Source organism: Penicillium bovifimosum (genome assembly GCF_028826915.1).
Source record: "Penicillium bovifimosum strain IBT 22155 chromosome Unknown utg000007l_segment0_segment0, whole genome shotgun sequence".
In the NCBI taxonomy this organism is placed as follows: Eukaryota; Fungi; Ascomycota; class Eurotiomycetes; order Eurotiales; family Aspergillaceae; genus Penicillium; species Penicillium bovifimosum.
The window spans coordinates 760,720-774,239 of NW_026622716.1; the positions used below are offsets into that span (position 1 = coordinate 760,720).

At 50.4% G+C, this 13,520-nt stretch overlaps 3 protein-coding genes across 3 annotated transcripts; all 3 read right to left on the bottom strand.

The window, feature by feature from the left end:
- Positions 1-3,380: 3,380 nt before the first annotated feature.
- N7515_009203 (LYAR-type C2HC zinc finger protein) lies at positions 3,381-5,125 on the bottom strand (the record flags this gene model as incomplete). The annotated part of the gene is made up of 3 exons (XM_056669947.1): positions 3,381-4,841; positions 4,922-5,044; positions 5,105-5,125. The coding sequence occupies 3 exons, from the start codon at positions 5,123-5,125 to the stop codon at positions 3,381-3,383; spliced, it is 1,605 nt and encodes a 534-aa protein (XP_056517746.1).
- A 1,374-nt stretch (positions 5,126-6,499) lies between these two features.
- Positions 6,500-9,212, bottom strand: N7515_009204 (flavin-linked sulfhydryl oxidase ERV2; the record flags this gene model as incomplete). Its single annotated transcript, XM_056669948.1, has 8 exons — positions 6,500-6,775; positions 6,828-6,946; positions 6,999-7,211; positions 7,266-7,582; positions 7,639-7,854; positions 8,225-8,509; positions 8,589-8,717; positions 8,797-9,212. The coding sequence occupies 8 exons, from the start codon at positions 9,210-9,212 to the stop codon at positions 6,500-6,502; spliced, it is 1,971 nt and encodes a 656-aa protein (XP_056517747.1).
- A 373-nt stretch (positions 9,213-9,585) lies between these two features.
- On the bottom strand, positions 9,586-12,007 carry N7515_009205 (Alpha-1-2-mannosidase; the record flags this gene model as incomplete). The annotated part of the gene is made up of 2 exons (XM_056669949.1): positions 9,586-10,183; positions 10,236-12,007. 2 exons carry the CDS (start codon positions 12,005-12,007, stop codon positions 9,586-9,588), a joined length of 2,370 nt encoding a protein of 789 aa, XP_056517748.1.
- Positions 12,008-13,520: the final 1,513 nt, after the last annotated feature.

A 13,520-nucleotide genomic window follows, 5' to 3' on the forward strand; every position in this document is an offset into this window, starting at 1 on the left:
ATTACCTGAACCCCGCCCTCTGCGTCTAGATGGTCTAGAAGAACGTGGAGGTCGTGGTCCAGCCGGGATTGAAGTCTCTGGCTGTGCGGTCGCCATTGCCAAATATGCGATCGAGGTCTGACTGAGTGGCGTAATCATACACGTGCAGTGTATTTTCTCACTTGGTGGGATGCGCTCAGCTTCAAGCAAGCGATAAGTGATGAACTGGGTATGTTGGGTCTATTCAGATTGGAAATGCACAAGAGAGTGAAAGGAATGAAAGCTAACCACCCAGCAGTGCAAAAAAGGTACAACCAAAGAGAAAAGCCTGCTTAAACGAAGGTGATGGAAGATAGCAACAAGGCGAATTATCTAGAAGACGATAAAAGCTCGCGCGGCAATTTAGGGCGGTATAAAGGGCGGTGACGAAGTGGCGGGCCTCAAATTCTCAATCGTGAGTCAGGAACTAGATAACGTGACTCATTTTGCCAAGTCCCGGGTGGCGTCCGAGATGCGGGCCCGCGATCTACAGACTGGCAACATCAGCACTTCAGCAGATACCGACACAGCGACACTTTCCACCAAATTCCTATCAATATCAAATCCTGTTAGGCTGTTTGTCACCTCTCTTGAATATGGGCAGCATGAGTCAAACTAACATAAATCTAATTCTGATCACACCTAATCTACACTCATTCTACTCATCCCAAAGTTCACTGAAGCATCCAGCAGCAAAGCCACAAGATATCATTGCAGATTCACTCACCCGGGATTAGTTCCTCCATCGATTTTCTGACCGGCTTTTTGTTATAGCATAATCATATAGCATATAGTTATATCCTTTGTTCTTTTCTACATGGTGTAGAGGGAGAACTGTGCCACCTCTACAAAGGATGTCTCAGGAGTCAGGCTCCATTCCAAGATGAGATGGATCTGAGATTTACATATCCAGACAATGACAAGACATCTCTGCAGGTGGCTTTTTGGGCCATTTCTCGGTGTGCTCCCCGTGTGTCTATTCTAGGTCCACGCCGCCATCGCGTTCTTCTGGGCTTCAATGGTTAACAATTATATACTGGAACTGTGGCAAGATCTCTCAAAACAAACTTGGTTTCATATAATAGCCGTATTAATAATTCTCATGTTCCGCACTGCGCGAATGATTCGCGAATAGCTTGTGGTAGTTTGTATACGAAGCTCATCGCTGCCTGCCTGACCGGACTGGCGGGACCGCTGGTGTTTCGACATATGGGTTAGCAGGCAACGATGCTCCGCAAGATGGAACCGAGATCTGGGAGGAATACCGACATGCATGGGCTAAGGCAACGATGCTCCGCAAGAACCGAGACGTGGAAGGAATACAGCTGCATCGTTTGCGCGCGGGTCCAGCACCTAATCATAGTTTCCTCGCCGTAGCCTAATGGTAACAAGACTCGAGAGCTTCTGGAGTATTTATACTCGAGGCTTTGCCCCTTCTCTGAACTTCCTCTCTTCCTCAAACCTTTCCCACTTATTCCGATTCTTGAACATTCCTCCCAACTTCAAGTTCAAACAACAAAATGACACACCAATCCGTAAGGGCATGAGAACCCGAGCCATCGAAGACCACTGGATCCGTCTCAAGACCAAGATGAAGGCACCAAACGCGAGGTTGAACGGTGGATCCGGCGCATTCACAACAAGGTACAGCCTGCTTTTGAAGCCCAGAGGGTCAAGCCAAATGACATATTGAAATGTCTAGACGCCAAAGGCAAATCAAGGCATGAGCGATGACTTTGGGGAACTCCCTGTGCTGCGACAACAGCAGCCGAAGGAAGTGCTATCGGCCCCCTATGACCTGTACCACTTCTTCCGATGCGCCTTTCTGGTCCACCAGAAACTATTGCCACGTCCCCCGCCCCAGACATGGCGACTCTAATCAACGGCCGATGCGGCCCTTGCGGTCCGGATTTCCACACAGATTCTTGTGAGTATTGAGGGACAGCTGTAGGCGCTGGATCGATCTGGGGTTCTACCCTAGTCTGGAGTGGCGGATCTGGGTTCTTGAGATGGGACCCCTCAGCGCCCTTTACCTTATCTTGCCACGAGTCCCCTCCAGCTGTCCTTCAAAACGCACGAGAGTCTGTGTGGAAATCTGGTCCGCAAGGGCCGCATTGCTTAGAGCAGGGGTCGCCATGTCTGGAGCTGATGGACCGGAAAGGCGCAACGGAGAAAGTGGTACAGGTCGTCGAGGGCTGATAGCACCTTCCGCGGCTGCTGTTGTCAACTTGTCTCGTGGATGCGTCGGATACACCGCTCAACCTCGCGTTTGGCGTCCCCATCTTCTTCTTGAGATGGATAGTGGCCCTTGATGGCTAGGTGTTCATCCCGTTACGGAATCGGGTTGCCATTTTGCCGTTTGAACTTGAAGGTGGGAGAAATGTCCGAGAATAGGAATAAGTGGGAAAGGTGTGAGGAAGAGAGGAAGAGAGGAAGAGAGGAAGAGAGGAAGAACAGAGAAGGGGCAAAGCCTGGAGTATTTATACTCCAGAAGTGCTTGTTGCCGTTAGGCTGCGAGGAGAGTCCTTGGTACTGTTAGGCTACGATGTGAGCTTTTGGTACTGTTAGGCTACGAGGAAACTATGATTGAGGTACTGGACCCACGCGCAAACAGGTGTATTCCTTCCACATCTGCTTGTGGAGTATCGTTGCCTGCTAACCCATATGTCGAAACAGGAGTCCGGCCAGTCCGGTCCGGCAGGCAGCGATGAGCCCATTCCGATTCGGATACCAACTACCACAAGCTATTCGCGAATCATTCGCGCAGTGTGGAACATGAGCATTATTCATACGGCTCAATAGCGGCCATAAGGGGTTGTTGTTCGGGAAGTTCAGAACCTTGGAACCTCAATATTGACGTACGATGTTCGCTATTGGCGAAGATGCTAGTATGAGATGGAGTCGTGCTGCGTATTACCGTGTATGAAGCAGATTGTTGACCAAGTCAGTCATTGATCTATGCAAGGGCAGGGTGCATAAGAGTGCATATTTGACCCACTTCCACTATGCGAAGGCATCGAATAGATGGAGCCATTGCAGATACACAATGCAGAGGTGTCTGCAGCACATCGAAATCTAACCTGACCTTGGAAAATGGACATACAGCCTCAGGCCAAACTGGTTGTTCCTCAGTTCAAGCCTCGGGATACTTCGAAGATTATGCGAGAGTTCGGTTGAGAGACACCAGGGAAGACAGTCAGAGTACACATTATGGATGCAATTGAGCCCCATCCTGAATTAATATGGACAAAAATACAACATCAAAGACAGCACATCAATATAAACATGGCGCTATGCAAGAAACCAGCCCATTCACCTCATTAAACGCACAAGAATGACACATCTTCATAACCAACAAGTCTCTAGATGAACAAGACAATCTCACCACGATCATTCCGTCGCAACCTCAACGCACGGAACAGATCCTTCTCATCATCAAGTCTGCGTTCGCGGTCCGCCCGGCTCCGACCATGATCACGGCCGCGATCAGCATCATACTCATCAGAAAGATCACGGTGGAAGCGCTTAAGCGCCTTGTTAAGCGAACAGCCACGCTCGGTGTCCTTCGACACCAGCGAAAGGAAATGGTACGCCAATTCGCGCTGCAAATCCTCATCCGTGCGCGCCGGCGGCCGGGACTGCTTGTAGACGGCGACCTGGTGACCGTGGTCAGCGGAGCCGCGGCGCTCATCAACCTGCTTGAGACGGCGGGAGGGTCTGTCGCCATCTGTGGGGTTTGAGCTCTTGCGCTTGGACTTGCGGGACTCGTCGCGATCATCATGGGAGCGGTGGGACTTCTTGCTCTTGCGGACTTCGAGATGGGCGTCGCCGCTGGAGGAGCTGCCGCGTCGGGTGCGGATAACGGCCTTGGAGTGGTGGTCTCCATTTGCGCTATTGGTGCTGGAGACGGCTGAGCCGCCGAACATGGAGGAAACGAGGCGGCCGGCGCGGTTCTTCATTGAGATGCCGAGACCTGAGTCGCCGTTGGCTTCCTTGCCGTTGCGGCGGCTGCGCTTGATGGGGGACGAGGCGTCCTGGTAGGCGCGACGGTTTGTTTCTGGGCTGTCGTCGCCATCGACGGAGGGGGAGTGCATCATTCGGTTCAGGCTGCCGGTAAGGCCGGAGTGTTGCAGCATGGGGGTGCCGGCGTTGTTGATGATGCTGGAGGGGGCGTCCATCATCGGGGTATCGACTGCATCGCGGGGGGTGCTGAGCACCTCGGCTTGGCCGCGCTTGCGCTTCTTCTCGCTGACGGTGCCGGGGGCCTTCTCCTCGCGACGACGGTCTTTCTTCTTTTTAGGTGCGGGCGTGACAAACTCTGTTGACACGTTCGGCGGCACTTCCGCGTGCGGGATGTGGCCGGCGCCGTAGGAAAAGCCATTCTCCTGGTATGCGACGTCGTAGTTTTTACCCTCGTCGTCCGTATTTGGGTTGGTTTCGACACGAGTCAGGGCTCCGCTGGGCTCAAAGACCGATTTGGCGTTGGATTTCATCTTCATTTGTTCCTTGGGCGTGGCAAGCGAGACCTTGGACGCATTCGGGGTCTCATCGGTGACGAGATAATCGAAGACATTGACAGGCTTGTCGTTCACCGGGGCCGGAGCAAGGGTCTTCGCTTCACCAGCGGGCGGGGGTGTGGGAGCAGGGGGAGGAGGAGCGTTCTTGAGGCCCTCGCCATCAGAGCCGTCCTCCACACGGGGTTGCTGGTTGCGGGCTTGGGGGTTTTGCTTCGCGTTCTGCTGGTTGTTCTGCCCTTTTTTTCCCTTTTGAGGTTTCTCTTTATAGAGAGCGCCCTGGTATTTTTGCGCCTCGCTCATGCATGACTATAGCAGCCGAACTTGTTAGCAAATGCCTCCTTCATTGTTCCAGGACCATGAGATAATGCGACAGGACCGCGACATACCGTATGAGCTCTGTACTCGGTTCCCCAGAAATGCACCATGCAATCAATACAAGTGAATGATGCGCCACGACATTGACCACGATGAGGGTCGAGCTTCTTCTTTGTGAGAACATCACCACATGCCTGTCACAGTTGTTAGTGACCATTCGGAGACGAGGCACCAGTAAACAGGACGGGACTCACCTCGCACGAGAAAGACACCATTGTTGATAGTGAAGATCCTATCAAGCACAGGCACAGACGATAAAACCGGCTAGCGATAGAGATTGAATGTCCGAAGGTTTGCGAAGTTTTTCAGAAGGAGGGTTTTCTTATCCCTTGGAACGAGATAAGGTTAATCTGTGAGTGATGCGCCCTGATAATCGAGCTTAAGAGACTTGGGTATGAATATTTTCCCGCCTTCTTCTCGTGTTCTTCTTTTCTTCCTTTCTGTCTTTTTTTCTTTTTCTCGCGAAATTTGGAAACGCGCAAATAAACGCTAGTCCCGATCTGGATAAGCGCTAGGCTATCTTAGGAAGTATGGATAAACTGGGCGCGTCGAACAAGAGTCGAAGTACACAGTAAAGTACAAAGGTACTGTTGGTTTATGAGGATGAAAATATGGAATTGAAGGACATCCCCTGGATTTATCATGTTTCAGGGTTAGTACGGCAGATGATCGTGATTCGTCCCTGGTTGGTGGGAAGCCAGTCAGGAGACCCAATGCTTTCATTTGAGAACAAGCATCGCGGGATCTGAGAAAGCAACGAGACTGGCCCCTCAAAACAAGCCCCCCCCCCAATATCTATTTTTGGCACTCGACCACACTTCGATCCCTTTGAACGTCTTATAACCTTGGAAGATTTGTGATGTACACAAGTCTGCCGCTCATCTTTATGTATGAAGAAGTATAGCCACATGAGGCATGCCGATCTGTTATGTATCACGAGGGTGTGACGTCGCGACATTGTCGCTGTTGCCGCTTGCAAGTAAAAGAACAATGCGAAGTAACTATGTCCGGCGCATGTTGCTTAGACATCTGGGTGCGACACACTGCGCACTTTAGTCTCCTGTGCTCGTTCAGGGATATACTAGCTAGGCTTCGTGGGTCATGCGCGCCATTTTCACTTCGATCACCAGATAGGCTGGTCTCTGCGCGTAAGATGTCAAGGTCATGCACTGTGAGGGGGGATCGGCAGTTTAGCTTGGAGAGTGGAGTTGTAGTTATACTACCGTTAAGTACAGTTGTTGACGTTAATGACTTGCAGGTAGACGTCTCCACATGCTGATGGGATTAGTGGAGGGGTCGATGTCTGTGGAAATGCCCTAATTCTAAAGGAGTCAAACACAAGACGCGCTCACCGTAGTATGTGGTCTATGATAGTACGAGATATAGCGAGGGACCCCCTTCATCAAGCCACATACGAAACATAACAATGGTATATTGATGGGTTGATATTATGAAAACTGGAATATGAGGACCTCTGAAAGACGCCGAAATTGGCCACTTTTGGCGCCAGAAACAGCCGTCTTTCCCTGACGTTGGAGGGCACTGAGATAACTAGCAACCGGCTTTCTGCTTGGTGACTCGGGTACTCTTCATCCAACTAAAAATGGATGATTAAGAAGTCTGGCGGTTGATTCTCGATCTTCCGGACGTTCCTGCAATGTTGACCAAAGAAGATTTGCAAGTTGCTCGGTATTTTCTTTGCCAAAATCAGTCGGTAATCTCTCACTAAGGTAGACAGCAAATCTCTGATTGCCGTTCTCAAATAGCTTGCGCATGAGAGATCGTAGTAACTCATGAACCTCGTCAGTCGTGCAGCCCCAAGCCAGGATCGGAAATAGTGGCTCGTTTGTAGCAAGTTGAAATATCTGTACTTAATGGTTAGTTAGATCACTTCGGGATTAAGGATGGGGGAAATACCAAACACCCTAGAGCCCATATGTCTGCCTTCTCATTCCACGAATGGGGTTGAAGTAACTCAGGTGCCCTCAACGCTACGGGCGTGACAGGACGAGATTTATCTTGTGTGTTCCACATAGCTATGGTTATAGTCAATAATCGACATTCTCGCATCATCAAAGGGGTTCATACCTCCGCCCATATCACCAATCTTGACTAGAAGTGTCGAGGAGGATGCACTGGCTAGCATTCCATAGGGCCGCTGCGAACACATAAGATACTGCGGAGCACTGTTATCTATTTCAACCCCTGGAAGCCATTTGACAGGACTAAATTCGGGTTCCTTGAACATGTCGCTTGTGAAGTCGCAGTTCTGGGTGAACAGTATGTTGGCTGGTTGGAGGTCTATTCACAAATCAATATCGTTTTGTGCATTCAATCCCCAAGATACCTACATACCGCCATGAATAAGGCCCTGGTCGTGAAGATACTTCAACCCGAGCAATATTTGTTTCGAAATCTCGCGAACATAATCTGGGAAGCGTGGTTCTTGCTGCATAGTAATTTCCTCACCGTCTGACATCATGACTGGGAAGACGAGACAAAGATGTAGGCCATTAGGCCCTTCGTGCTCAAACTGATCCAATAATTGCAAAACGTGGGGTTTCCCCGGATGATGTGTATCTGCTTCCGACAAGTGCTGGAGGATAGAACTTTCTTGGCTGTTACTTGAGATATCGGCCTTGAGAATCTTCAACGTAACATATCTTTCGAGTCTAGACATGAAGGAGTAAGTTTGATAGCCGATGAAATAGGAAGATGACATGGATACAACCTTGTATCTTCGGCAATCCAAACTGTAGAAAACTGGCCATAGGCCCATTTCCCAACAATCCGATACCTGTCGTGGAAAGTATCTTCGAGGTGGACTGGGTGGTAACCTCCAGCACGATACTCTTCGACAGGTTCGACAACGTAATGAATGCGTTCGAAGCGACGCGTTCTCGACATTACTGATTCGATGATGGCACCAGGGGCATCTGTACCGCTGGAGAAATGACGGAGGGGAAGACAAGGAACAATCAGTTTCTAAGAAAATGAGCCAGGTCGAAGCACATGCAGGCTGCCGGGGTTACTTGACGGAGTATTGGACTCTCAACCGGTAAACCTATCTCAAAAAGGCAATTCACAGGTCCGGGGTATTATAACAATGTATTAATGTACAAGGGAGACCAGCTCCATAAATGTGAGCAACCATAGATCCAAGAGCAACCATGCACCGCTATGCGCCAGAGCGAATGAATCGTATCAATCCAAGAGAACAAGCAATAGCCGCCCTCTCAACCGCGAGTAGTCCTACACCGCAAGTTAGCAACCAATCAGGTATCAGTGATGCGCCACAGCAGGTATTCACTCACTCTTCCTTCGAGATCTCCACTGCAGGGCCATCGTGCTGTCTCGTGCCCTCCTTCGCAGCATCAGACCGAGAAGCAGCCGACCCCTCCTCCCCCTTGCCACCCTCATCTTCTTTGCAGCCACAATCATAGAAATCCCCCAGATTGGCACAATCAAATTCAGGCTTATCAAGCATAGCATTGACCTCATTATGAATAAAGCAAGCCCACCCAGAAGCCGCATTACGCGACGACACCTGGGGCGGATATTTTTTCAAATGCTGTTGGAAATGCTCGGCACATTCTCCACTAATCAACCATTAGTCTCTCAATCAATGACGCCCATTACACGTGAAGAATAAAGACAACGCTAGGATTGCAAGCTTACCAAGGATATAACCGGGCAAATAGGTATATGTAAGAGCGCAGTGCTTCCTTCTGATCATCCGTAGGTGTCTCCGGGAACCGCGCCATGACAGTATGGAAGTACTTCCAAGTCGCACGACCTAACTCAGCCCTGTCCGCCAAATCCACTATTAGCAATCTGTCCCACCACTCGCGGCCATTGCCAAGGGAACCTCCCCAGTGCGCCTTACTTGACTGTCTCGTTGCCCAGCTTCGGCATCACCACATCTCCCTTCAGGGTGCTGTCATGGATGGTTATCGCCGGCACGGAGGCCGGAGCGGAGTGGTCGATGTGGCCGGGGGCGCGGATTGCGGGGCTCGGCGGCCCTTGCGGTCGGATAAAGAGGAAGAAGATAAGGCATAGTGAGATTGCTGCGCTGATGGTGATGCGTCGTGTGATCTGTCGGTTCGCCATGTCGGCTTTGCAATGGTCGGGGACTGAGGGTTGGGGGAAGGCGATGTTGCCAGGTGTCCGATTCCAAGGTTGCGGGGGTAATTGAAATTCGTGAGCAGGGAATATTCCCGCGCGAAACAGGTGTGAGGTTTTCAGCTTGAGAATGATTGCAGCAGGGAGCTTCGAGATGATGATTTCACGTGTCAGGTGCATGCTACAGCTTAGTCATGGATGTGTGGCCACCAGCTTACTCCGCGGGGAAAAGTAGTCTTTGGAGATAGTTAAATGTTATTGTGTGATTACATTTCTATACGATTGATATTCACAAGGATACAGTTCATGAATCATAGAAGCGCAATTCGTACCATTGCACTCGGTGGACGATGGATCTCAGAATCATTGATCCAGCCCATCTAGACCCACATCGGATATGCTCCGGGTTTCACTTGCGAAGTCACAGCATTTGGTCCTGGTCCCTGACTCCCTGGATGTGCAGATTTGACAGACTGCCACGCAGCATAGAAGGTCATTGGGTGAAATACCCGGCAGTTGCATGGATGTATTCAATCCCAAACCACCGGAGTATCTACATTCCCTCGTATCCAGCAACCGAATCACTCAAACTCGGAGGTAAGTCCTCCTTGTGTGTACCCCAGTCGCTTTCCTTGTCCCCGAGCGTTAGCTCCAGCGTCATTCCCTGAGTGAAGAACTCGTGTCCGATCCAGCTCTTGGTGTAAGGCTTTCCATTGAGCTTGGCACTTTGGATAAAGATGTTCTTGTAGGTTTTGTCGAAGTTGACGTTGCGGATCGTAGCAGTTTTATGGGTTTCAGGGTGAGTAATGGCGACGGCCTCGAAGAATGGAGGAATAATCAAGTACACGTTCTGACCGGGGTTTGGGAATAGGCCCATCAAGCTCCATGCTAGGAATGAACCCATAGCTCCCGAGTCGTCGTTGCCAGGGAGTCCGTTGTGGGTGGCGTTGAAGGAAGATGGGATGTAAGTGTGGGCTCGACTGGCGGACAGCCCTGGGCGCCCAGCATAGTGGTAATCATATACAGTCAAAAAGACGGGCTCATTTCCCATATCGGCCAAGCCAGAGGTGTGGAAGTAGTCCAATCGAGACACGAAGGACTGCGGGCCGCCAACCATCTCAATCAATTTTGCCATGTCATGAGGGACGAAACTGGACAATGTTAGCACTAAATATTTGCCATAGATGCAGAATGTAGACTCACAATATGTACTCCCAAATGCTGGATTCAAAGGTCTCTGAAGGGTTCGAGGTGAGGGAGCACCACGACGCCAGAGCGCTGCAGGCAATAGGGTCTTGGTAGCCCCAAGTACCATTGATGTATTTTGGCTGGAAGAAACCTGTAAAGCCAGTGTCCGTGCCATTCTCCAACAGAGACTTTTGATCTTCTTTGTACAAGTTTTGCCAGTTGCCGGAGCGAGATAGATAAGTAGTGTAGTCTTTCTTACCAAGACCCTTGCCAACAATCGCCAAACCATAATCGTTATAAGCGTACTCCAGTGTCCGCGAGATGCTCCGGGAATTGGTACCAAAGCCAATGTAGTCGAAGTCCAGATATGGGACATAGTTGAGGCGTTTCCAGCTTTGCAGACCTCCACGCCCTTCGTATGACCACTCCAGTGGCTCATTCTCTGCGTCGTTGACCATGGCCTTGTAGGCAAGCTCCCAGTCAATGCCGGTGAGGTTCTTCACATACGCATCTGCAAGGACAACGTCCGCATTGGAACCACCCTGTGTCCAGCCTTTGCAAAGACTCATGCGACAATCGGGCAGCCACCCCTCATGCTTGAAGGTGTCGAGTAAGCTTCGAACCATCTTTGACTGTGCTTGTGGATCGATAATAGTGAGGAAAGGGTGCTGCGCACGGAAAGCATCCCACAGGCAGTAGAAGGAGTCAAAGTATGGTTCATCGCTTTTCCAAAGTGGGTTCTCTCCAGTCAGATCCTGGGGCGATAACATGGTGCGATAGATGCCGCTCCAGAAACTGCTAATCATCTCGTCGCTGACACCTCCTGGCGTGAGCTTGATAGGGCTGAGCTTTTGCTTCCACTCGTTCTCTGCATTTTTGCGCAGATCGTCAAAAGCATCCTCTGAATCCGGTACTTCTGATTCCGCATTCTTACAAGCCTGATCCGTGCTGATATAGCTGACGCCTACGCGCACAGTCACAATGCCATCGTGTGGACGGTCAAAGGTCATATAACCTCCACCCTGGAGGTAGAAGTTGTTGAAGCCGCGAGTGACAAACAAGTCCTGTACCGGACCAGCTCGGTCATTGACCCAGATCCCGCTGTCCTTGACCTCAGCATTGACAAAATCAGCACAGAAATAAGACTTGTACGAGCCAGCTCCAAAACTTGGCAAGAAAGTCCCATTGCCTTTGATCCGGCCGCTATCAGCGTCCAGACTAATGGAAGCATTCTGCCGGCTATCCCACAAATCGGTCAAATCCAGCAAAATCAACGGATTCAAATCACTTCCATCCGCTGCCCGGCTTCGGGGGAAAGTAAAACGGTACAGAGCCGTGCGCCGCTCCGCCGTCATCTCAGCCTTTATCCCACTTTCAAGCGTCAAAGCAAAGTAGCCAGGCTTTGCTACCACGGAGTCATTCTTGTAATGAATTGCACGAGCCGATTTAGGAAACTTGCAATTATCCACGATATTGTCTTCGCAATACTGCGGGAACAGAGGAAAGTTGCCCATAGAGGGGTTCCCGCCTGTGCCACTGTCATGCATGTGCGAGAAGCCAGTGACCTTGCTCCCATCAGTGGAAAAGCCTCCCGTATTCTGGCCGCCGACGTCGGCGACAGGCTTTGCCATGCCATAGGGCAGACTTGCGCCTGCGAAGACGTTGCCGCCATTGGTTGACCCAATCAGGGGATTGACATAGCGAAGGTCATCCCGCGTTGCTACCGTGTTCTGAGCACTTTGAAGGAGGAGTAGACTGTACAGGATACTGGTCTGCAGAATCGCCATGGCGGCAGATGGCGCTTTGGAATGTGGGAGTTGGAGACGCGCAATGACGCGTGGGAATCGTAGATTTGAGTTATGGAAGGTACGATGGATGCAGGAGGCGGGTTAAAAGATCGAGAGACTGCTCCTGCAAGGAGACTCCTCATTTGATTGTGTTGTAACGTCGCATTGTTTGTTGATCGACAACCTAAATAGTGTTAGTGTTGGATGCCACGGACTTCCCTGTGCGGCCTGTGCCGCTGTGCGGGGTTGTTTTCCCCGTGCCTGGAGTGTAGCCCTGGGTTATCTCCAATGCAGATATGGGCCGATTTTTATAAGGCACTGAGTCCTAGTTCATGCCCACTGTTTAACAAGCAAGTCGATCCTCCAGGGTTAGGCAAGTGATGTCAGCCTGTATAGCCCTCAAATATTCTTCAGCCCTAAGCATGGCGAATAGCTATCTTCAACAAATCTTCCTCTTGAGCTATTGCTCATAACCCACCTCTGCGTCTTCACGGTAGATATTGATTGTATCCATACAAACGCGACGGTCTTATGGCTTTTCCGGACTGTTGTTGCCGTGAATCCATCCCATTAGTTCGAAGAGGTATTCAGACTATTCTTGGAGATGGGACTTTCATCAATGGTTGACTCTCCAACTTGGAGCTCTTCATAACACCCAATGAGTCTAGAAGCTACTTCCATATAGTTTATACTACTCCAGCAGATCACAGGACTTTGTGTTGTTCATTTGCTCTCTTCGTTAGGGTTGGTTATTTCCATGAGATTAAATCGACCAACAAAGACATCATAAAAGAAATGCAGCGACCCAAGCGCCTCAGGAATCAGGATACATCCATACCACGACCTAACCCCACTGGGATCAAATGCCGTGAAGTACCCTATTTGCGCTGAGCGTCCCACGGACCAGGGCGACGCTTGACTACCGCTGTACCCCGTGCGGATAAGAAAGCCGCGCGCACTGAGAAAAGTGGGGCTTGGCGTCGCGTTTCCCGGTTGTGCATATCTGATTAAAATCTTAAAATCTGATAAGCGAGATTACACATCTCCGGCCTCTCCGACAGTCTGATACAGTCATGATCCACATCCGTTCAGTTTGCCTTGCGATGTACAGTGACTTCTATTCGAGATCATGCAGTGATGCACGGACAGCGCGTGGACATGCAAGGGACCCCGGATACGGTAAATAGCCTCATGTTACTGTAGCAAGTGGTACGGATAAATAGAGCGAGTGAGACAGATGATTCCATGAGCTGCGTAGAATATTGTACTGCGTACAGTACCCAGGTAATGTCCGTATTGTGGACGCAACCGGATGCCGGATGCCGCATGTGGCAGGTAGCAAGAACGAGATCTTTCAAGCTTTGCCGGGAAAATTCACGCTAGTCCAGATCAAGAGAAATATTTCTTGGTGGACCAATCATAGCAAAGACTTCCACATCATTAAGGGGCGAATGGGCGACGGCCATCAGCCACCACAGCCGCTAATTGGGCGACTTATCAGATTGAGGACCCA